Here is a 24,952-nt window from a genome sequence, read left to right on the forward strand (position 1 = left end):
CAATGCTACCAACTGCGCCACCTTGCAGCCCCTTTACTCAAATATATCAAATAGAATATATAATAATGGTAATATATCACATGATATAATAATATATCAAATGTTCAAATCTGTAAATATATATTGTCTGTATATTACAAATATTTGCCATTGTTTTCACTTTTTTATTTACTTACTTTTTTTCCCCCCTCAAACCATATTTCCCCTGACACGCTTGTTGATAGGCTGATAGCTCATCTGGGAAATTTACAGGTCACTATACACACATACATATATATGTTGCAAAAGGTTATGATGTACTTGACTGCTTTTCAATAAAAAGACTTTTTATTGTTTTGTCACATTCACACACAATAAAGCAAGAAGCTTCGTAAAAGCAGAATTACTCACGTAGGTCATGTGTTGGATAGCATTAGATCTGACAGGTGGCCGCTGAGTAAATTCCAGGACATTTGAATGATTTTTTTCCCCTCAGTGTTTCCAATGAGGACACACTGTGAAAGTGATCTGTGGGTTGATGACCTTGTTAAAAAAGAGAGAGAGAGAAAGAGCCGTGCACCTGAACCTCTGCTGTATTAGCAGTAGGTCAAGGCCAGATGTCATGTTCCAGTCATCATGTCCATCACGCACACACATGTGGAAGAACTGAGCGGTCAGTGAACTGGGAAACCTCAAGACGGAGGAAGTGAAGCCAGTTGGAGGTCGACATTTGAAGGAAACTTTACAAGGAAAGCAAACTGAGCAACGTTTCAAAGTGATCTGAAGGTCTTTGAAGTTGTTGCTGCGGTCAGAGGGAACTGTCTTGATGCGTTATTCAAATTTGTTTTCAAGCATGTATTTTAAATTTCATAATAGTAAGAAGGAAAAAAAAGAGGCTCGGTTGCATTCGTCAGTCATTACATCATGCTTCAGCAGACTGTTTCGCTTCCTTGATCTCAGAATACGGCAGTTGTTCTACTTATAGAACGAAGGACATTTTATTTTTACGGTCCTCCTGGAGATAAGCGTGTGTCCTCCGTGCCCGTCTCTGCCTGCTCCTAACTCTATAAACACAGGCCTTATCACAAGCTTTTACAACTGTCAGCATGCCTGATGAAGCCTGAGGCCTGCCAGGTGTACTATCGGTCACTCTGCTTAGAGGATCGCCTTCTTGGAGATATCTTGACGTGGTTTTTCGTGTTTTTTTGAAGCCGTGGTCTGCGAGGATTCAGCCTCTGCGAGGGTGGACATCACATCTCGTATGAATAATCGAGCATGTCACAATGAGATTACACCACATATGAAAATATTCCAGATTAGTCTTGGAAGGAATGAGTAAAGAGAGCGATGAGGTAAAGCAAACACTCGGTGACTGGTGCTGCCAGTTGTGTCTGCGTGTAATCTCTTTATTGCAGCCATTGGCGTGGTGAACTGACCTTGACTCCGCTGCTCTGAGGTTTAGATCCTTCTTTGGAACTTGCATTGTGCTGCTGGTTTCAGGGCTTTTGGCCAACATCCCATCAAATATACAGAGTTCAGTACATTTTAAATAGAGTCGGCTGTGACTTTGGAATGTGATAAACATTTTACTGTTAAGGAGCTGAATGTCCAGACTGAAGGAGCTCGTCATCAAGCAATTTGTTTATGTGTGACAACAATAAAGCAATTTGCTTATCAGTCTCCAACCTCGGTGCCAGGCACGGGGAAGATAGCGAATTAGGATGAAATCATCTGAATGACAAGTGGGACACCGTACATCTGTTACAGTGGAGAGGAATTTTGTTAGAAAGCTTTCCTCAAAGTCAGATGAAGCAAAACAAAACAATTAATATGTCAGTTCAGAGCCACAGACATTATAGAGATCAGCCTCATGACCAGTATATGTAGAGCTAGAAGACGCAAATGTTTATCTTCTGGGTAATTTTTTTTAACATTTGGCAAAAAAAAAACTACAAGTGTTCTTACTGTAGAACATGTAGCACAAAAAACTGCAGACATACAAATGGTAAATGCATTTCCAGAAGTTAATTTTTATAAAAAACTGACCAAAAAAAGGCCTTCAGAGGGATATCAGTGCTGCTTTTCACCCATCAGTTCGCCATGAGGTGCATTTTACTGGCATAGTTTGTATCCGCTTGTCCTTTTAGAGGGAACACTCACAGCAATCAATACAAAGTTCTGCTAAATGATCGTCATTATCCTTTAATGAAACATTGCTATTCTAATGAAGACATGCATAATACGCTACGGCCTTTCACCAGATCTCAACTTCCTGTCTATGTAGGACAAGCTGACACTTTGCACCGACACTTACAAGTAGTTTTTATTTATTTCATCTTTAAAAAGTAGCTTTACTGAAACGTTTTATTCACGTTTACAATGATGTTTAGGTGTTTTTATGTATATTTTAGACTCCATGCCACATATATGCCAGTAAAACACCAAAATAATCCTAAACCATCAGAAAAAAAGGAAAAATGGAGGTGCTGATCTTATTTATGGTGCATCTTGTGATCTGGATGTTGACTCTGGCAGAATGATTCCTACCACTGATACATGAAAAGCTCACAGAACATCATCAAAGCCTCAGACATCACACACTGACCATCGATTTCATCACGTTGATCTAACTGACCTATATGCCCTTTTCTTAGACGCATCTATCATCCTTATAGTTTATTAGTTTGGTTTTAACTCTCCTGAAATAATTACCATAATTATATTTTAGCTACTATGATTGTATATTTCAGCATATCTGTTCACTATATGTAAACGCAGAGTGAAAATGGCCTGCTTGGACATACACTTTGTGTGATTTCTGACAGTGGCCCGACAGTGACAAAAAAGCAGTTCTTCTGTAGGTATTCTTAATGTTACAGTCTGCCATTTACTTGAAAAAGATTTGCATGTGAATGTAAGTGTGCTTGGTTGTCTGTCTCTCTGTGTAGCGACCTGTCCAGGGTGTCCCCTACCTTCACCCTGAGTCAGCTGGGATAGACCCTAGTGTGCATTAGGTGGTGTATAGATAATGGATGGATGATTGAGTCTGCACTTGGAGGTGTACACAGATTTGATCAGATCATATGACATGCGCTCCTGAATTTTCATGTCCCTCCTGTATGACTATAAATTCTGCCAGTTGCCAATCAGAGCACAGGACCAATCAGCTATAACCAGGAGTTATTGCTGTGTCTTTAGTGTCTTTTCTACTCCTCTCTTAAAGTGTTTATTTGGACTTTTTATAGTGTGATTGCATGAGCTACATTATAGTCAGTGTATGATTTGCTAAGCAGTAAACTGCTGTGGACAGAGTTGAAGGCAAAACCACCTAAAAAAAAAAAAAAAAGGAATACCTTTAAAAAAAAAATAAAAATCACTTAAAATGTATTTTATATTTTTAATATTTTCATATTAATAGTACAGCCTCACAGAGCTGCTAGCATGACTGTAGACTTGTGTCGAAACCACTGACATCTGGCTGCAGTGCCACCATTCAACCTTGCTGCCAATTAAATTGCATCACTGCAACAAAAAAAATCCAAAACACTACAAAAAGCACTTTCTCCAGAGAGCAGCATTAAATAAACGACACCTATAAAACTGCTGACAGGACGACTGGATGCATCGTACTCATTCTGAGTTTAGAAAAGAGAGTTTTATTTGTGTTATGTCATTCTGATGTAAAGTCTGTTTGTCGGCCGACACAAGAGGAAACCCAGGAACTTTTTGGGTTTTTTTAGTGGCAAAAAAAAGAAAGAATAATTAACAATTAGCTGGAGCTAATGTATGTCAAGTCTGACAGTTGGGAAACCAAACTAATGACCTCATTATTTACATAATTGTTGCTACAGATGTGTGCAGCTGTTGGGAAAGCCACATTGGTTGATTTCGTCAATATCAATAAAAATATTCTGTAAAATATTATGCAACCAATTTCCACCAAATTAGACTTTCAAAAATCCCCTACTGTTCCAGGATTAGATGTATTGATTTAAAAACAACGAAACCAAATGAGGACTCAACTTCTAGGTCAATGCCCTTCCTTTTGCGTTGGCCTCCTTCCAGCTCTACAGGTGTGAGCTGGCAGAGTGCAGGGCCACGGTGGGGCTGATTACCTCTGCAGTCCTTGGTAGCTTGGTACTGCCTGGGTTAACGACACTGGCTACGAGATAAGGCCCAACCCTCCTGATACCCAGGCCTTACTCCACCAGCTCGTTTTCATTGAGAAAAGCTTATCGGATTCCCAGGGTTGTTCCATCAGTCACCTGGCAGAGCACACGGTTGTTTTTCACAGGGAGCGTATTGACAAGTCAAGGTCCACTGAGCTGGGTGGGTTGGCCTTATAAATACAGGGAGGCTGGAGGTAAGAGGCAGCACAAGCTCATAAAGAGCCCATCCTGTGAGAGGACACATACATCGACTGTTGAACCACATCTCCAAGTCAAATAAAATGGATAACGGATGTCGTTGCTCGAGCAGCTGCGACAGGCTTTCCAACCCAATCCTCTACAACATCCTCAGCCGGATGGACAGCAGCAAATCGAGCCAAGACTACATCTCAGCACCTCACAGATGTAACTGTGAGGTGCGACGGACTGTGTGCTTGAAAATGCCCTCTGAGATTTGCAAAGAAGCCTCGGCGGTTCTGGTTAAAACCCTCCATTTCATGAAGAACCTACCTGCCTTTAACCAGCTGCCGCCCAACGACCAGTTCACTCTACTCAGGAGCTGCTGGGCGCCGCTTTTCATTCTGGGTCTGGCTCAGGAGCATGTGGACTTCGAGGTGACAGACGTCCCCGCCGACAGCATGCTGAAGAAGATTCTCCTGAACCGACAGGAGAGTCCCGAGATGGGGCGCGAGCAGCCCACCATGGCCGGCGTCAGCAAAATCAAGGGTTGCCTCAAAAAGTTTTGGAGTTTGGATTTGAGCCCAAAGGAGTACGCATACCTCAAAGGGACCACGATATTCAACCCAGGTGTGTATCATTAACAATTAGCTTCATAATTAAAGAAATGATTTAAAGTTGACAAGCATGTAACCCTACTTTTCCTACTTTTTTGCCATCAACAGATGTTCCAGGTTTAAAGGCTGCCCTGTTTGTTGAAGGCCTGCAGCAGGAGGCCCAGCACGCCCTGAGTGAGGTGGTCCAGCCCCTCCACCCGGGGGACCAAGATCGCTTCGCTCGGATCCTCCTCACAGCCTCCATGCTGCAGAGCATCACGCCCAGCCTGATCACTGAGCTCTTCTTCCGGCCCGTCATAGGACAGGCGGACCTGCTGGAGCTGCTGGTCGACATGCTCTTCTGCAGATAGAAGAGGTTGGACTGGGTGGAGAAAACGGAGAGTGCTGCGTTTGAACTCTTACTAACAGCAGGCTGCTGCTCTAAAAAGCACTTAGAGTCGCCTGCATGAAACTGTGAAGTGATGAACACGAGATTATGAAATTGCTCGCATTTCCACTGAAGCTGAGGTCACTTTAACCCAGTCTGAAATCCACTCAAGTGGAAAGATTTGACTGTCAAAATACTTGATCCTTACTGTTTGTGTCGTTGTCATAACTGTTGTCTGCATTTACAGAAGATTTCAAATAAATATATTTTTGTACGTGAACTTAACAGTGAAGTTTTGTCTCGTACTTTTACTCACAGCAACTTAAATCCGACGCACTGTTTGTTTGTTTTATGTCCGAGGCCGTACCTGACGACAGTCTGCTCTGAACATCTTCAGGCTTCACTTCATTTGGCAGATCCATCATCACTGACTTGTCATGCAGCCAAGTATTGCTCAAGTGTGTATTTATAAAATTCTTGCTGATGCTGGAATTTCCAAGGCCTTGAAAATGTGTCCAAGGGTGATTTAAAATACTTTTTATATATGATACAGCCATAAATATATCGTGGTTCATGTTTAAAAATGTAGTTTTGTAGCAAAAAAACACACTCTGAAGGTATTTAAGCACTTTTTCTCCAACTTTGAGGCAACTCAGTTCTAGAAATTAACCAGTAAGCACCAAGTCTGTCATCCTGGAAAGTACATTTACTCAAGTACTGTACTTGGATACAACTTTGAGGTACTTTCATTGGTATTTCCAGTTTATGCGACTGTATCTTTCCACTACGTTACATTTCAGAGGTAAATACTGTACTGTCTACATTTTTTTTCAACTTGCTGCTTTAGTTATATTTAGGATGGAGATTTTGCACAGTACGCAATATTACTTCTAAAATATAAAAGCTGAAGCATCGGTTTCTAACCTTTTTGGCTTCCAGGGTTTTTCCCGGCTCAGAATGTGCTTTTCAGGGTGTGACAGGAAGCACAATCCGTCCGCTCACAGTGAAGACGATGAGTCTGCTTTATCTCATTTGATAGAAATCTGTGTATTTTCCTGTTATTTCTGACCGTTTTATAAACAATAATGGCTATCATGCTCAAGTTAATGAAATCTCAATTACCAAAACTGGTTCATTGTCAGTTTGAATTATTTTGGCGCCGGTGATTTTCCTTTGCCTCTGGCTAAGAGCTCTGTGAAGGGCGCCAAGAATTCCTCTATTTGGGAAAAACCCCAACTTCCGACGCCTTACAAAAAGCAGTGGGGGTTGCATTTCAGATGCCTGAGTAGTTAACAGCTCCACCAGACAGCCATGTTTCCCTCTAAACTTGCTCACGTGGTTTAATTTTATAGTAAATGATCAAATATCTGAGCAAAAATTAAAATCAGAGTCCAAAAATGTGAAACCTAAGAGCAGATCTGTATATCAAACATCGTTTTTTCTTCTTTCCTCTCCCACGTATCATATGTGGAGCCCTTATCCGCTGTCTCTGTATATAAGACTGGGTATTAAGTTGTTTAAGTGGCTCCACCTGCAGCAGCTGCAACTGTAGCATGCTGCTGACACACTGATGCATTACTAATAGCAACATAACATCATAATATACCACTGAATAGGAAACAAACCAGTACTTTTAGTTTAATACTTTCACGAGATTTTGCTGTTAATGCCCGTGCACTTTTACATAAGTTGGATTTTTCATGCAGGACCTCTCTTGCAAAGGAGTACTTTTACTTTAATAAAGTATCTGAATACGTTTTTCTAAACCTGACCATATTTAAAATTGTATATTATTGGCATATTTATCAGATAAATAGTGGCTCAATGGTTGAGATGGTTGGAGATTCTACTCTCAGCACCACCAACCTGCTTCTGTTGGTCCCTTGAGCAATACTCCTAACCCATATTATAGTAAAATTGAACTGCTCTGCTGTTGCGTATATGCGACAAATAATAATCATCTAATACTGAAATGGTTAAATGTTAATTTCTAAGCATCATACTGGATGACATTGGTGAGCATTTCCCAGATTGAAGACTTTATTATCATATAAAAGTTGTATCATGTCACATTAATACAGAATTAAACAGTTAAATACTACGAAGAAAGAAACCCGGCTTTCTATTATGGCTACAAATGTTGAAGCTGTACGGTACTATGTAGTGTTGTATTCAGTGGAACTTTGTCTCCCTCTCATGGAAATCTGTGGAAGTCACATATTTAGTCAGACCAACAGTTCACAGATACAATAAAATTGGACCTAAACTGCCATTTTTGTCACATACGCAAACATTTAAGAATATAAAAGCCACACAGAAAGCAGCTATCATGTTTTTTAATGCACTAATTTAAGCATAAAAACTATGTGTGAATGCTAAATCGAGTGTAAAAATTTGCTCTCGACAATCTGCAGGCCGCATTTAATAGAGAGCAGGTCCTTTTGATTCGTCCTACGCTGTGGTATGTTAGTTGTGAAACAGTGAGCCTTTTAAATGACACCTCATACAGGTAAAACAGGAATGTGCTGGTGGGGGCAGAGAGCCAGAGGAAACGGGGTTACACAGGGCAACTGCAACTCACCACAAACAGAAAAGGCAAGTCGAAAAAGGCAGATGTTTGCCACACAAGAACACAAACAAACGTATGATTTGCTGTTTTGAAGGCTTTGCTGAAAGGGGATTGTTATTTTTTCTACATGATCAGACCGAGCAGTGAGATCTTTCCATTTGTTTTTTTATAGAAATCAAATCACTCGCGTTGTTTTCTTGATCCAAGCGCTGCTGTTTTTTTTTCAGTTTCAAGCCAAGTTGAACACAAAAAACTCACATTTTTAGTCACAGAAGATAAAAGTATGTCAGCAGGCCAGCTGTTAATTGAATTCCTAAACATATTAGTAACTTTTCTTCAGTGCGCATTGGTCTATAATTACATTTCTGTTGGCAGCTGCAGCCACAAACCTGCAAAGTAAAGGCTCTTAAAATATACATTACCTGCAAATGTAGTTCAATTTGTTTGACCCAGTGCCGGAATCAACGACAGGTTCCTGAAATCGGTCTGATTTTCTGCACTGCTTCTCCGCCTTTCCAATAAATGACAAAGAAAGACAAACCCCGGATTTTATTTCCTTTTTGTCAGAACCAGCCAAACGGGTTCCTTCTTTTGCTGAGGGCGGAAAAAGCCTGCCTGCCACATCGCAGTGACCTCAGGGAGATGAGCTTGACAACAATAATCCTGAGAGATAAAGAGGAAAAGTAGGCTAAAGAGACACAGCCAGAAACCCTTGTGAAGGAAAGAACCTGTTGATGTACGAGGACGAATAATTTGCTGTAAAACAAATTAAGTCGCTTAATTCAGACTTAATGAAAACAACGTTTTTGGCTGATGTGGACGGAGAGTGTAAAGGCTGATAGAAAAGCAGTGCAATCATGAGGTGAGAATTCACATTTCTCTGTTGAATGCAAATAAAAAAAAAGGCATAAACAAGCATAAAGACTTTTATTTTGTTAAAAATAAGACCGGCTAATAATAATTAAAATTTAAAAAAAAGCCACAAATGTTCCAACAAAAGAACAAACATCAACTTGAGAATATTTACATCAACATATGGCTTAACAAATACGGTTTTCATGTCAAAACATGCATCACGGAAGTGTGAAGAAATGGCAGGAGTCAGTAAGCTCAAAAACACACACAAACACACACACACACACACACACACACACACATACACAATGGCTTGCATAAACAAGAACAAGGACAAGAATGAGGACGGTTGCGTTTCTACCATCAGTCTCTATTCTGTGGCCTCCCGGCTTCTGCCGATACTGTATTGAGTTTTTCCATTTTCTGAAAACAACTTTTAAACACTGCGTACAAATTCCTATAAAACGTAAAACCCAGCGAGAAAGCAGAATCTCCTCAGTGGGTCATTTGATAGAAAGATTTATTTAGAAAAAAAGGGAGAAAAAAAAAAAAGGTCCTTGCATTTAAAGACACTCTAAAAGTACAACCGCCTCATGTAAAAAAACTTTTTAAAAAAAAAGGTGCTCCACTCAGTAACAGCATAAATGGCAACAGAAGGACGAAGGCATCCACGTATTCGACGACATCCTCTCTAAATAGTTTGTGTGTTGCCCTTCAGAGCAGCAGAGGAGCACCCGAGGAGTCTGTTTCGGTGTCGTGATGGTAGGCCGAGTACGCCGTGGCGGTGCTGGAGGAGTACGCTGCAAGAGGAACCAAAGAAAAGCACATTATTACTGGTATTACTAGGCACAGAGTTTAACACATTCCCAGGCTGCGATGATGTGAAAGTTGTCGACACACAAAGACGTGTAACAGGACACCCGGCCCTTTTTAAGAAGCTTCTTTGCAGGACAACACAAGAAAAAAAGAGCCTGCTGCTGCCGCACTGTAATCCACCTGTAACCCAAGTTGTTCCCTAAAATGACATAATAAATCAGGCTGTGTGGCGTATATTTAATGTGACTTGATCTGGCAGGTGGTGTTGCATGACCACTGAGCCGGGGGGGGGTCTGACGGTGTTGGGTGGCAGAAGTGGGGAGGAGGCCCTGTAATGAGCGAGGGATTGTAATATGCAGAGAAAAGGGCAGGAATGTGGGGCTTTCACTTGTTTAAAAAGGTGGTAGGCTGCTGGAAAGTAGAAGAGGAGGTGAGAAAATGCCTACAGCTGCAGCAGCACAAAGCCGGAGCCACTGATTCACACAGCAGGGCAGTAATTAAACCTAATATCATGATATCTAATGCATTTTAATGCCTCCGTCCACACAAAAGGGGGTCTGTGCCGCACTCACTTCTCTCGCTGTAGTGCCTCATTTTCCTGGCCAGCTCATCCGACTGCGTCTGCTCCGACACTTGCACGTCTGGAACTGCAGCAGGAGACAACAACAACAAAATCAGGCACCTTAAACGAGCGTTTTACAATCAACCTGGTCACCAGACGCCGTGCGCCTGTTTGAACTTGCCCCAGATTAACCGATTGTTATTAGGCCATTGCCTGTAAAATGCCTGGCATATTAAGGCTTACAAACAAAAGAGCTCCAGCAGCGTTCCAACAGACATTATGAGTCACTGAGGGAACAGATGATTGGTATATTTGGTATGTTGCAGTCAGGTGGAAGTGACAGTTTTAGAAATATGTAGAAGAAAGCATCAGTCTTACACTCGCTGCTAAACAAGGTGGGGGTCATGGTCTCGTTGCCGCTGTCGGGCAGCGTCCCGTCGTTCCTGCCGTTGGGCCGCTGCCCCGTCGACTGGTGGCTCTTGTTTCTCTTGCCCTTGCGGGTGCTGATGCGGATGACGCCGTGCACCAGCTTGCACTCGGCTTCCTGCTCCTCCAGGTTGTAGTCCTGAGCGATGTTGTAGATGAGCTCGCTGATCTCGTTGGTCTTGCGGGAGAACGACGAGTCCGAGGTGCACTTGGCCAGCTGGTCGATCTGGTGCAAGGCATACAGCTCCAGCAGCTTCTTGGTGATGAGCGAGTCAATGTCCGTGCCCGTGTCGCTCAGGTCGTCCAGGTCGTAGTCGTCGCGGGACAACAGGCTGGTGTTGCTCACCGGCCGCTGGCTCTCCCCTTTGCCGGGCGTGCGGGTCCGTTTGGAGGCAGCCACCGGGTACCTCACCGTCTGACCTCCGATGCGCACGTCCGGGTAGCGGAAGCTGTCGCTGGTGGGCAACCTGGAGGCTTTGGTGGGCTTGCTGGGCTCCGAGGAGATGCCGCAGGTGGGATTGAGCATAGCCATGCCGTTGGGAGGGTGAGGCTCGCCGCCCGCTTTGGGGGGATGATCTGTGGAGCTTTCGTTTACAGGCAGGCAGGGCTCTCGGCTGCCATAAAATCCACAGGTGAGTACGCAGCAGATGAGGGCCTTGCAGCCGCTCCAGCCCATGGAGGCGCAGGAGCCACAGGCGTGTCTGCTGGCTGGAGTGTTGTCTGCAGACCCTGGGATAAATCCTATAGTCTCTGAGCCCCTGCCGTTCCGTGGGTGGGCCCTGCCTCGACCATACTTGTTCTCTGAATAGCGGGAGTGGTCGGTGTGGTGCTCACGGAGATGCTCCCCATGAGGGTCCTTGAAGGAATCCTGGCTGGTCGTGCTCTCCCTGGATATGGTCCGGGTTGGCCGGTACTTGTCCGCTCTGGAGCTGGAGCCGTGGTGCTTGTGGTGGCGGGACGCCTGGGGAGCCCCTGTGCTGTGGCCAGGCATGGCTCAGAACGCCTGGGACCTGTTGTAGGGGAGGGGAGAGGCATGTTTAGAAATAACACCTTGATGTAAATCTGTTCCCACTCAGTCTTGCAGCAGTAAACGCACCATTTCACACAACCTGCATTCACACTTCGGGTAAAATAAGCCTCCCTGAAATTCTGGGAATGTAAATAAAACTGAGTGCATTGATTGCTGCCTTTGATAATAACTTGTCCCAGTCCGTCGCGCCCCAAATTTGGCCCACGGTGCGCAGTGGAGCAGCCACCACCAAACTTCATTCAACTTTTCACCGTTTTTAATGTAACGTGCAAGAAAATAAAAAGTCCCACTTACCGCATAAGAGGAAACAGTTGTGGTTGAGTTTTTATCCCGGATAACTTGCTCGGCGAGCAAACCGCGGAAGTCTCGGGGAGAAAACTTCGAGCTGAACGCTTCAAAGCAGAGAAAGAAAGAAAGGCGGGTTTCGGGCGCTCAGGTGATTTTGTTTTACGTCCACTCAGCCACTAACTTCTGCAAACCGACCAAACGTGGGGTCCTGCGCCTCGACTCTCCTCGTTCGTGTCGTCTTTGTTTCGTTAAAGTTGACAGTGTTGCGTTGCCGAGTCTCCCAGTGTTTGGCTATTACCTGCGGCTACAGCTAATCCCAGATATGCTCCCACCCACAGGTGAGCCGTGACGTCACGCGAGGCGGACAGAAACCGGGAGGGAGGAGGAGGAGGAAGAGGAGGGGGGGAGTAAAAACAAAGAAATGCATGAAACGTTCAAAAAGTGAAACAAAAAACCTCTAAATGATTTATAACCAGACTGTAGTGTGCAGTGGAGGAAAGTAATTAAGTATATTTACTTAAGTAATTCTGTAATTTGATCGAGTTATTTGTGACACTTCTTTTAAAACAGCAGATGTTGAGCTGAAGTGCTTTCCAGGAAATAAATAACATTGCTGTTATTAATTTACCTGACTACTTTGAATATTAAGACCCTAGAGCATTATATATGATACAAATTAATCAGACTATTGCCAATGTTATGGCTCCATAAGATTTCATTTAATTCAAATGGACCAAACTAATTTAGCAATATCTACAGGAACTATTATAGATAAACGCCTGACATTTGCACAGTTATTTCCCACCATGACTCAGAATCTGCATTATTGGACAAGTAGATTAAATAGTTTCTGATTATGGTTGAGTTGAAGTAAAAATTGAATTTTTGAGCTCAAAGAAATGATATTTTCTGAACCGTTCGTAGCAGCACGTCACAGTAACACCAAACAAAACATGAAGAATACTTTTTAGTATGAAGTACTTGGTCACAAAAATGCAAGGAAAGTTGTTTTCATTTCACTTTAATAACAGATCAGGCAGCTATGACAAGTTGTTCTGCAAAAATAAGAAAATATGGTCAGATAGCTGGAGTTCTGGAGTTTCAAAGTGGTTCAAAATATACCGTTTTTTTGTTTTTTTAATGGACTTCATTTCATCATCAGACTGCAGTTTGTAGATATAAACCTTGGTTTCAGAGAGACTTGTCATGTAGGTTTGTGTCAAGTCTCATAAGGAAATAAGGGTGACATCAGACATAATTTAATAGTTCAACTCACCCATAATAAAGAGAATATCTGATCTATTTGTCGAATATTGCAGATTCTTAATTAATGGCATGATGAGAAATAACAGTGATAATTTTATGCTTTTGTCTTTAATAGTTCCTAAAATACTGTCATCCAAACAGCTTCTTTTTTTTTTTTTTTAATGCTGAAAGTAGGTGGGAGGGCAGTTTTTAAAAATAATGTCTCAGAAAGTACTTGATATATCAAGCTAAAAGTTCACACATATCTTTATAGATATCTAGATTTTATGCTATAAACATTTCAGGCAAATAAAAGCAGAAAATATTCTAAACATTTGGTGATTTGAGATGGAATGATCCAAACAGTGCAAGTTAAGGTGACTAGCCTAAATATTGAGACCATACAATATTATTGATAATCTGCTGGGGAGGAGGGAGCACAGACAGGGACAGAAAGGGACTGAACAGACTGGTCAGGAGGGCCGGTTCTGTCCTGGACTGCTCCCTGGACCTCACAGAGGAGGTGGGTGAGAGGAGGATGTTCACATTGGTCATGGACAACCCCTCTCACCCGCTGCAGGAGACCGTGGGGGCTTTAAGTAGCTGCAGACTGAGACATCCACCCGACATGAAGGAGCGCCACCGCAGGTCATTCCTCCCAACTGCAATAAGACTGTATAACAAACAGACAACATTAGCACCTGTTTACAATTCATTTTTGAACGGCAAATATGCACAGTCTGTTTCTTTTCAAGTGTAAATATTGTATTTTTTTAAATTTTTTTACATTCAATAGTATATTTTTTGTCATTTTATGTATATACTTATTTTATTACTTAGTTATTTCCTTGTACCTTCTTTTCTATATTTTTGGATGCTGCTATGGCATGTAAATTTCCCCAAATGGGGGATCAATGCAAATTATTCTATTCTATTCTATTCTATTCTATTCTATTCTATTCTATTCTATTCTATTCGATTCTATTCTATTCGATTCTATTCTATTATGCAATTTCCAACTAGTTTAAATATTGCATTTGAGACCCCACATTTTTATATATCATCCAAACTGACCCAACCAACATAAATGTATGAATATATAAAGTATAAACCATATGGACAGGATAGCCAGGGTAAAGCACGCTGGCTATATTAGGAAAGAGGTTCAACTAGTTAACATTAATTAATTATTTCAACCTTTATCTAAACATGTATTTCATTGAAGGATTAATTTACAATATAGCTGAGTAAGAGAAAATAAAAGAAATAGGCACACAGATGAGAAACTTAGGCAACAGTTCCAACAAAAATATTACTGGGCAAAGTTATTAAAATAATAAAAACTTCAAATAAGGTGTGTAAAATAAAAAAAAAACAAATGAATCAAATAAAACAACAACATCTAGAAGTGAAGTGAGATAGTATTAGAAACCTGTTCTCCCCTCAGGATAAAAATGAGTCAGGCTTTAGATTGCTCTGCATGTTACTCCAGGTTCCAGGTGCACACTGAGTAAAACTGGATTTTCCACACTCAGAAAAGACACCTGTTAGTATGTTATAGCAGCACATATAGAAAGAGCTCACATCAAAAGACAGCAGCAATGTAAGGGGGTGCAACACCAAACAAACAGGGCCTTTTAAATAAATGAAACCCAGCATATATGACACCTCACAGAGAGGGACGGCTTCCCAACGTCAGCGTACAGTGATGAATGCTCTAATTATCTGCAGTAATAAATGTTAATGCAGAGTGATGAAGTGCCCATGAGCTTAGGAGTCACAGCTGAGACACCATATATATATATAACATGTAAAATGTCACCATAATCCAAACAATGAAGGATGATTAAATATCATTTTGAAGTACTTTACTTGAGTATTTCCATTTTATGCTACTTTATACAGTAGTAATATTGTGCTTTCTACACCACGAGTTATCTGACAGCCAAGATGAAGATTTTACACAATGGATAATATAATAATATTTTAAAATAATACATTGTTAAAGATGGGCTGCAAGGTGGAGCGGTGGTTAGCATTGTCGCCGGTTTGTGTCCCGGTGAGGACAACCGGGATCTTTCTGTGTGGAGTCTCCATGTTCTCCCCGTGCAGCGTGGGTTCTCTCTGGGTTCTCCGGCTTCCTCCCACAAGGTCCAAAAACATGTTGAGCTTAATTGGTGATTCTAAATTGTCCGTAGGTGTGAATGTGAGTGTGCTTGGTTGTCTGTGATAGACTGGTGACCTGTCCAGGTGTCCCCTGCCTTCACCCTGAGTCAGCTGGGATAGGCTCCAGGCCCCCATGACCCTAGTGAGGATTAAGCGGTGTACAGATAATGGATAGATGGATGGATTGTTAAAGATTAAACCAGCAGTTTCCAATCTTTTTGGCTTGTGGAGGGGTGATCAGACCATGTAGAGTGAAGATAGTGCTCTGTTACTTCATGTCACAGACAGCCATTGAAATCTGTTTAATCTGTCTTTGATTTTTTGATTCTGACCATTTGATGAACAAAATATGCATTACGCTTGAGTATTTATCCAAACACACACATTTCAGATCTTTAAAAGTTATAACCAGCTTCCAGTAAGTCGTCATTTCTTCCCCCACTAAACTTCTCACATTGTTTAATACAATAGAAGTATCTCAGCGAAAATTAGAAACTCGAGAAAAAAGTCCAAAAATTGAAAACAGATTCGTGGATCAGAGCCTAGTGTTTTGCTTTTGTCTGTCCTGTCCTATTAATCATTTAATGAACCATCAAAATGTTTCTGCTGTCTCTGGATGTAAAACTGTGTTCAAAGTATTTCAAACTGGCTCCACCTGCAGCAGCTCCGACACTCACATGCTGCTGAAACACTGATGCATCACTATTAATCATCTAATATCATAATATGTCAGTGACAGGGGCCAAAAAAAGTACTTTTATTGTAAAACTTTTGAATTTTGCTTGTAAAACTTAAATATTTTTACTTCAGTAAGACTTCTCATGCAGGACTTTTGCTCATAATGGGGTATTTTTACACTAAACTACAACTAAAGAGTCTGAATACACACCTAACAGTGACACTTTGCAGGTTACATCGTGATAAATGCACTTTTCAACTCACAAATATACACCGTAGACCAGATGGAAACACAGAGGAGCACAGCTGCACAGCCGGCAGGTGTATTTCCAAATATTATCTTTCATTCTGCCCTATTTATCTCTGTGGAAACACTTAATCACCCGCTGAAAGAGCAGAGCCGCCTCACACCTGGACAAAGATATGAGTGTGTGTCACACCCTATATAATAAAATAACACAGCACAGGCAAATTAAATACAGCAGTCGTTTTATTTACTTATAAATAATGTAGGTTTCATATCAGTCTGTTTTCAGTATCTACTCATTTGAATATAATCATACAGATCACATCTGGTAAAGATACATGACTAGTAAATTTAAAGTTTTTTTTCTTTCTATATATTCCTGAAGCATACATAATATTATAAAGGCCTATTCTAAAACAGTTTCTTACGACGAGGTAATATTTTCACGTTGCTATCGATGTTATTTATCTTCTCTAGAATGTTAAAATATTCAAAGTTGTGATACAAAGAACCAAAAAGCAAAGTTCCAGTGCAGCCTATGAATTATGTTCTTATAAAAATGCATGATAAAAACACAATGCTAGTTTACAGATACAATGCTCCAGTGCCTCAAGAACACAAAGGCACTTTCAAAGGTGCAATTTAAAGGCTCTAACTGCACAGGAAGCTAAAAACAGAAGAAAGTGTAAATCTCTTCTAGTAAACTATTCACATTCACATTCTACTGAAAGATCAGAAGTTTACAGGCGGGGAGGTGGTCACCTGTTTGACCTGTGTGTCTGTGGGAACCTGAACAATGCAGGTGTCACTTGGCAGCTGCTGTGACAGCGCCAGCGCTAAATGCCTCTGAGCCCTGGTGCTGTCGGCTGCGACGTGGCCGAGCCGAGGGTCCGAGTCGATCTCGTACCGGTAGTGGTACCCCTCCAGAACGTCCCGGCACGCGTCTCTCATGTCATTGATCCACTTCTTCATGCCCTTGCGGTTCAGGTAGAGCACAAAGAGGAAGACCATGCCCACGAAGCCGAGCACCAGCCCCAGGAAGACGTAGGAGGTCTGCAGGGTGAGGTCAGTGACCTCCGTGAGGACCGGAACCACACACCCGATGGCCTGGACGCTGAGCCCACGCAGCTGGGTGTCGCTTAACCGACTCGGTGAGGAGCATCTCACAGCATCTACGTCCACCTGAGCTCTTGTTTTGTTCAGCCACGTGACGAGATCGTGGATCTCGCAAGTGCAGGCGTATGGGTTGTTCCCGAGAAGGATCCTGATGTTGCCGAGCTTCTCCAGCTCCTGCAGAGCGTCGGCCCTGAACGTCCCGAAGGCATTGCGCGTCAGGTCCAGCACCTCCAGGTGGTTCATGCCGGAGAAGGTCCCGCTGTAGACGGCCACCAGAGAGTTGTTGGCGAGGAAGAGCTGCTGCAGGTTGGGGAGGTGGGAGAACATCCCAGGGGGCAGCAGGGCGAGGTGGTTCCCGGATAGGTCGAGGCGCAGGAGCCCCCCAAGGCCGCCCCAGCGCAGAGCTGTGGTCAGGTCCGTCAAGGCGGTGAAGTTGTGCAGCGAGCGGCTCAGGTTGAGCTCCTGGAGGGGGCTGCCGGGGATGTGAAGAGCCTCCGGATGGATGAGCGCCAGCTGGTTGCCACTGAGGTCGAGGAAGCGGAGGTTGACCAGTGCGGAGAAGGTGTGGGAAGCCATCTCTGTGATCCTGAAGAGACGACTCACACTTTAAACATACGCTCTTGAACATTTCACATCATTCTCATGCTTGGAAACTAGTAACGCAGCCGTCGAACCGAGCAAATAAAAACCACATACCCAGAAATCAGCATTATTCATTTATTATGTACACATCAAGAAAGTTAGTCGTAATTATCCAAATATGGCTTCATACACATGAGTGAAACAGAGCACACATTCTCACCTGTTATTGCTCAAAATGATGTTAGTGACATTCTCCAGCTCTGTAAACGAACCGGGTCCAATCTGGTGTATGTTATTCCCTGTGATGATGACAGTCCTGGCATATCCCGGGATGTTTTGTGGCACCGAGAGCAGAGCCTTAGAAACACATTTCACTGTGCGGGTGACAGCGAAACACTCACAGCCAGAAGGACACTCCGAGCACTGGTGCGGCGCGCAAAGAAAAATTCCCAAAAACGCAAGGACTGGAAAAATACACATCTCTAAATCATAGCAAATTTAAAAAAAAAACAAAACAAAATAGAACAAAAAAAAATCTCAACACATAAGAATTACAGCGGACAAAAAAGGCGACTCCATGTGCATTGATAAACGGAACCTTTCGTTCTCACAAACTAATGAAACACTGCAGCTCCGGCGTCCGTCCCTCCTCATCTGCTGCTCTACTGTGGGAATAAAGGTTCCCGTAAATTGATGGTAGTTCGTATCACGCAGAATCTGCTGGATGAAAGAGGTGCGTGGTTCCCTTAAAGGTACAGAGGACGATTAGGGCATCCACAGCCTGTGACCTACACAGCAGTCTGCCAGGGGAGACTGGAAAAGGTTGTGCATACAGCAAATAAAAAATAAAAGGTACAAAAAAAAAGAAGATATACAATAATAAATAATGCTTATTTAGGTACATAGCGTCAAAATGAAATCAATAAATACATAATGCATAAAAATACAACATAGTATTGCTCGTAATTTGTGTAATCCAGCAGGTTGATATTAACTTTCCAGCATGAGGATGCAGTTAGAAAGCATTCAGTTACTGTCTGGAGCAAATAATGATAATAAAACTTAACACATCTGTCTTTACACACGAGAGGGAAGTGATATTCAAAGGAGGACAATGCCACAATTTTTCACACGTGGGCTCTTTCATCATTCTATCTTTGGTAGCGGCTCATATCTCTTCGACAAATAATTGATGAATACTTTCGGCATTAAGATTTCCTGATCCATTTGGCGGCGATTTATCACTGAAATGTACATTAGCCAGTCTGGAAACACATTCATCACGGCCATTCATGAAAAATACATCCCGGATGCGGCGCTCTAATCTGGAGGAGATCATCTTCCCTTCATGAAACACTGAACCCACCGTGTGAAAAACAGTAATGGTGCATTTTGAGGAGGGGATTTGCTAAAATAACACTCAGTAAAAGGAAACAAAATCCACTGTTGAAACATAAATAATCACTTAATTCACAGCTAACCACAGACAGCTCGTCCTTAAACGTCCTCCAGCTCTAGATTCCTAGAGATCACAACAGACAATGCGGCCCTTCATTTTCTGCACTAACACGAATCCCGTCGAAACACATCATTCAATGTAGAAAGTGGAACTGAAGTCTGTGAGTCATCTAATTGCACTACTGTAGGTTGAACGTGAGGATGAACGTGGCGAGGACTCCGCACAGCATGAGGAAGGGCAGCCAGGTCTTGAGGAATGCGGCCCAGCTGAAGGATAGAAAGAGGGTAATGTGCGTTAGAGGAATCGTCAACACCTGGTGACTGCGCGGCAGGGAGGGTGAATTAAACACCCGTTCTCTGTGTATTCTGGACAGACAAGGACGTATGAGGTGAGGTATCGCACGGCGCGGCGTCTTTGCTCCCAGAGGCCCCACAGCTCTTCCCCTCTGGCAGCGGCTCCACCCCGGCCCGCGTCCTACCGTCCTCACCCGCCCAGCTGATGCAGGGAGCCCCAGCGGAGAGGTGACCTCCAGCGGTGACACAGAGGGGAGCGCCGCTGTCAGTGATGAATTACACGACTCCCCTTCCGCTTAAAAGACTTGCAGAGAGGCAGCACAAACTGTGACGCAAGCGTTCGCTATGTGGGTCAGCGGAGAATAATGAAGGGGGTTCTCTGAGCCATATGTCTCTTGAAGCGACGAGCGTTTCAGCAGCAGACTGTGTTTGTGGTTAAAGTGCTTCATGCGTGTTTGGCCTCGTACTATCAGAAAGTACTGCTTCCACAGCAAATCAGATCCCTATTGCATGCATGTCTATTTTGGAAAAGGAATTCCGTCTGTGTCACATTTCCTAAGAGGTCTCAGGATGAACTGGGTGTCACATGTTGTGCAGATGGTTTAACCCACACAAATTTGGGTGATTTAACCCTCTCATGTGTGACTTATTAAAAAACTGCACTGCTAAATAAGACTTAAAACACGTCCAACTGATTTTATTTAATATGAACTTTTGGAAGCGAGATACATAATCGTCTGCTGGAGGTGACGCCCTTTAAAATGTGCTTTAGGGCAAAAATACCGCTGATGATAGAGGCTTTAACGACTACATATCACCTTGAAACTTCCCCAGTTGATTACTTACATTAGGATAATATTTTTTTTAATATGACGTAGTTTCTAAAATATTATATTTAAATATCCAAATTATCTTAATAAAATGAACACTGGATAAAGTCTGGTTCTAACATTATTGTTTCATCTCTTTTTTATTACTACATTGATTAAAAAAATAAAAACTGAATAAATCCTGTCAAATGCTGAAATAAATTTTTTGTACCATGTTTTTATGAATAAAATATTTTATGCATCAGTTCAACTGAAGGGAATGCGAGGCATGAAAACAGCTTTACTTGGCTCCCTAAATCCATTTGATTGGCACAAACCAACACAGAAACAATCAAAATATTGTAATAAAGTTTGTCATTTACAATCAAGAGCACAATGAAGATGTGCCAGAATTTGGCCGCTATAGGCCGAGCGGTAGAACAAACAGAGGGGGTTGGGGAGGTCATTCAATCCCAGCTGCTTCTGTCCTTAAATGTCCTTGATTTAATCTAAAGGATCTACCGCATAATGTAAAGCTGTAGCTGCAAACACGAGGACATTAATCATGATTTTCCCTCAGTGAAAGTAAGCCAGTTTGAGCTTTTCCATAAAAACAGAGAGAGTCTCTGTGGCAAAAAACAAAAACGAAAATTGGGAGCTGGAGGACCATAGAGAGAATGGTCACTGAAAAGCATGATGGACTTTAGAGTCATATACAGTAGTGTTTGAAAGGCCTTTTGATTTTTTCGAATGATGCTGCCACCACCATGCTTCATAGATGGAGTAAGGCTCTTACGCTGGATTGCAGTGTTTTTCTTTTCTCTTTTTTTCTACCTTCAAATTAGCCGCTGCTCCTTCAAGTTCACACATTTAAAAGAAAAGTAAGATTGCATCCGTAACCTCAAAAAAAAAGAAGTGTTTCACGTGTTTATTTGGGTTCTCTTGATCTACTTTTAATCATCTGGTGATGTTTTAGGTCATATTCTTGCAGAAATATCACAAATTGTCCGCAAACTTTCAAGCAACACTGCATATGTTGTACTTACGAAGCTAAAAAAAAAACAAAAAGGAGACTAAAACATTTACCTCACATGTTTCCCGTGAATGAGGGACAGCGCACACAGGTTCACCATGTTCCAAGATGAGCTGTTGTCGTAGCGCATAAGGTTGAGCGCCATGGCGACGTGGGAATGGCAGTTATCAAAGCACAGGTTGTGCTTCAACAAAAAAGGAAAATAACAGTTTTTAAATTAGCAATGACGCAGAAATGTGTAATGGTTTAAAAGAACAAATAAATGCTGTCTTACCGGCCTGCATTTGTATTCCTCAGATGCATCGTGCACTGCTTTGTCCCACGTAGCTGCACCGTTACCACAGACTTTATCCACATCCAGCTTCCAATACCTGCAATATTAGGCAACAATCAATAACAGTGTTCATTGTGTCTGACCTACTTAGTGAAATACTATTAAACTATTAACATTCTGAAGAATAAACTTACTTTGTTGGTCTACCGAAGCCCATATTGTCCTCCTGGAAAGAAAAAGTCCCATTTTAAAAACATGAATCATACATTGTGACCTTATGGTTTAAATGACTGTGAAGCTGAGTGTGTTTATCCAATTTTTAAAAAAAAAAAAAGTACAGCTGATTAAACAGCTTTACTCTGCAAGCAGCACGACATTAAAGATTTGCATTTTAATTTCAGTCTTAACTACTGGACTCCGCTGTGCAGCCACACAGCGATGAACTGTGGAAAAATTATTCATAGCCACACTGAATTTAGATTTTTGTGAGTTTCTTCCAGAGTCGTCATAGTCGTCTTCTTTCATGATGCAGTTTACTTTGACAACATTGGCTAACCCGCTGATCGAAGAACACCCCAAGACATGAATGCTTCTCCCTTCTTTTGCAAAACCAAAGCCACGTCTCTGTGTCCACAAAACTTCATTTCAGTCTCATCCGACCACAGATATGATGATCAAAACCTTTTATCTTCGTCCGGGTGAGTTTTTGTTTGTCTGTCTTGTAGAAGTGGAGTCCTCCTTGGTCTGCATCCATGAAGACCAGCCTTGTTCAGTGTCTGCTGGAGCATCAGATTGAGACGTCGCTACCACAACAGCTCAGATCCTCCAGGACGGTCTTGGTGGTGAATTCCTTCTGGCCTCTCTCACTACCATTCTTAGCAGCACAGGGGTCATTTTTGGCTTCCTACTATGACTTCTGAGCATTTTCTCACAGTGAAACTCCTTGTGCTTTCTGATTCTGCTTTGCACTGAGGCCGCTGGCACATGAAACCACTTTACAGCCCGTCCTCAGGCACATTTCTCTCTCTCGGTGATGGACCCTAACAGCAATCTCACTGAGCTCCTTGGTTTGAACCATGACTTGCAATTGACTACTGACTGCTAAGAGAACCACTGCATCAGCTGTTCTCAGCTTATAGTGCATTAGAAGGCTCTGGAACATGTTAGAAATAACAAGTAATTGGAATAATATAGAATCTGCTTTTTCTTCAAGATTTGCCACAATGTCTAGGGTATGAATAATTATGGACATGTTTTTGTTTTGTTTTTTTTGCAAAATGACTGAAAAAACCCCATTAAAATATTTTTAAAATGGACTCATCAACATCTCTAACACAACGTCTTTCTATTTTTTGTCACTTGTTTGTGTCATTTGCAGCCAGATGAAGCCTATTAGTCAAATAAACACTCACTAGAAATCGTATTTTTGCATCGGGTATGAATAATTTAGGTGCATGAGGTGGGTGATTTGGGGGATTTGGGTGCATTGCTCACCGAGACAAAGTAAGATCCGGCAAAATCCCGTATGATGCCAGCAGAAGTGCAAATCCCCATGTGTCCAATGAAGGGGAGCACCCACCTGCAGGACGCACGGAAACACATGCACATGAGCCAGTTTACGCACGTTTGATTGTGTAACAGGATGTAAATTATACAGAACAATTAATGTATTAAAATTGAATATATAACAAGCCCGGGTAAGATAGAGCTGCTTTATTTATCTCACGTTTGTCAAATAACCAGCCGCAGCCCGAGCCGAGCCCTAAGCTGCCACAGTTCGCGCTAAGTTAGCATTAGCATTAGCAGGAATATCGTGTTAGCTTCTTACGATAAAATGGGAATCGGCGTCCAGACGATGCAGTAAGGGTAGCGGCTGCTTTTTCGGTCGCTTTTCAGGAATTCACTGTGGTAGCTCATCATTACGTCGGTGTCGTCCGCCTCCGCCATCACAACCCGGACTGAGATGACAGTGACGCACAGCCAGGCCAGGCGGCGCGAAGGAGGGGGGAGCACGGGAGTCGACGGAGCCAACGGTCGGTCCGTGAACGCAACACGCCTCTCGTTAGTGTGTCGACTGCGGTGTTTGAGGACAGTCGGTGGCTGGGATTTCTCATACATGTCGGGCCATGTCGGGCCAAAAAAACTCATCTGATATAGTTTATACACAGTTAATCCCAACATTATTATTTGATTTATAGTGACTGTTTTTTGGGTTTATTCTGGTTAGGAATGACATAAACAAGTGATAGAAGATAATAAGACACTGTGTTAGAGATGTTAATAATACATTTTGACTTATTATTCATATCCATGGCAAATTTCGATTTATAGTGATTTTTTTTTTAACTTGACCAATAGTTTTTTTCTGGCTGAAAATGACACAAACAAGTGGCAAAAGAGGATGATACACCGTGTTAGAGATGTTAAATTGAAGTATTTCTACATTTTTAGAAATAAAAAATGACGTCTAAATAGTTTGTATAGTTGAAATTGCTATACGTAAAAATCGACTCTCTACCAATCCAAATGGTTCTGGTTACCATGTTATTGCACGTTCTAATACACTAATCTAATCTGTTATTAAATAGCTGCAACTCATGGACAAAACCAGAGAGCTTAGTGAGGACCTCGGGTTTTACATTGCGGTTCACAAGACGGGGAAAAGCTGTAAAGTATATTCAAGTGTTTTCAAGTGCCAGTGGTTACAGTGCAACGCAGAATCAAACAGCACAAGGACTTCTACGCTGTGAAAAATCTGAAAGAGCCTGATAGGAAGGCAAGAGTGACCCCTGCGCTGGCAAGAATGGAAGTGGGAGAGGTCAAGAAGTATCCAAGAATCAGTACCAAGACCATCCTGATGAATCTGAGCAATTCTGGAACCGACATCTTGATCAGAAACTGAATAAGGCTGATCTCTGAGGATACCAATCCAAGGAAGACTGTACTTCTACATGACAGACAGAGAAAAAGCGCACCTGGACAAAGAAGAAAGCTTTTTGTCATCAGTTCTGTGACCGGATGAGAAAAGAATTGAGCTGTTTGGACTTTCGTTTGGTTAAAGAAAGGAGAAGCATTCGACCTCATGAACACCATCCCGACGGTCAAACACTGATTACTCAGAAATAACTATGTGCATGGCACTTTTTGTAAAAATGTAAAAACAAACAAAATATGGGAAGTCATCATTAACACCTT

At 42.2% G+C, this 24,952-nt stretch overlaps 4 protein-coding genes across 4 annotated transcripts; 1 reads left to right on the forward strand and 3 right to left on the reverse strand.

Annotated features, from left to right (window-relative positions):
- Nucleotides 1-4,429: 4,429 nt before the first annotated feature.
- Nucleotides 4,430-5,594, forward strand: nr0b2a (nuclear receptor subfamily 0, group B, member 2a). Its single transcript, XM_008294124.1, has 2 exons — nt 4,430-4,955; nt 5,051-5,594. The coding sequence occupies exons 1-2, from the start codon at nt 4,430-4,432 to the stop codon at nt 5,290-5,292; spliced, it is 768 nt and encodes a 255-aa protein (XP_008292346.1). The 3' UTR covers nt 5,293-5,594.
- A 3,221-nt stretch (nt 5,595-8,815) lies between these two features.
- kdf1a (keratinocyte differentiation factor 1a) lies at nt 8,816-12,087 on the reverse strand. The gene is made up of 4 exons (XM_008294125.1): nt 11,862-12,087; nt 10,490-11,547; nt 10,122-10,196; nt 8,816-9,533 (listed from the first exon to the last, which is right to left on the reverse strand). Exons 2-4 carry the CDS (start codon nt 11,526-11,528, stop codon nt 9,448-9,450), a joined length of 1,200 nt encoding a protein of 399 aa, XP_008292347.1. The 5' UTR covers nt 11,529-11,547; nt 11,862-12,087; the 3' UTR covers nt 8,816-9,447.
- A 4,329-nt stretch (nt 12,088-16,416) lies between these two features.
- LOC103366409 (trophoblast glycoprotein-like) lies at nt 16,417-18,382 on the reverse strand. Its single transcript, XM_008294126.1, has 2 exons — nt 18,110-18,382; nt 16,417-17,893 (listed from the first exon to the last, which is right to left on the reverse strand). Exons 1-2 carry the CDS (start codon nt 18,367-18,369, stop codon nt 16,924-16,926), a joined length of 1,230 nt encoding a protein of 409 aa, XP_008292348.1. The 5' UTR covers nt 18,370-18,382; the 3' UTR covers nt 16,417-16,923.
- A 10-nt stretch (nt 18,383-18,392) lies between these two features.
- LOC103366413 (transmembrane protein 222) lies at nt 18,393-23,741 on the reverse strand. The gene is made up of 6 exons (XM_008294136.1): nt 23,586-23,741; nt 23,252-23,336; nt 21,952-21,983; nt 21,758-21,854; nt 21,537-21,667; nt 18,393-19,614 (listed from the first exon to the last, which is right to left on the reverse strand). Exons 1-6 carry the CDS (start codon nt 23,702-23,704, stop codon nt 19,527-19,529), a joined length of 552 nt encoding a protein of 183 aa, XP_008292358.1. The 5' UTR covers nt 23,705-23,741; the 3' UTR covers nt 18,393-19,526.
- Between the last annotated feature and the right edge of the window lie 1,211 nt (nt 23,742-24,952).

This window comes from Stegastes partitus, unplaced genomic scaffold (assembly GCF_000690725.1).
Source record: "Stegastes partitus isolate 25-593 unplaced genomic scaffold, Stegastes_partitus-1.0.2 Scaffold944, whole genome shotgun sequence".
In the NCBI taxonomy this organism is placed as follows: domain Eukaryota; kingdom Metazoa; phylum Chordata; class Actinopteri; family Pomacentridae; genus Stegastes; species Stegastes partitus.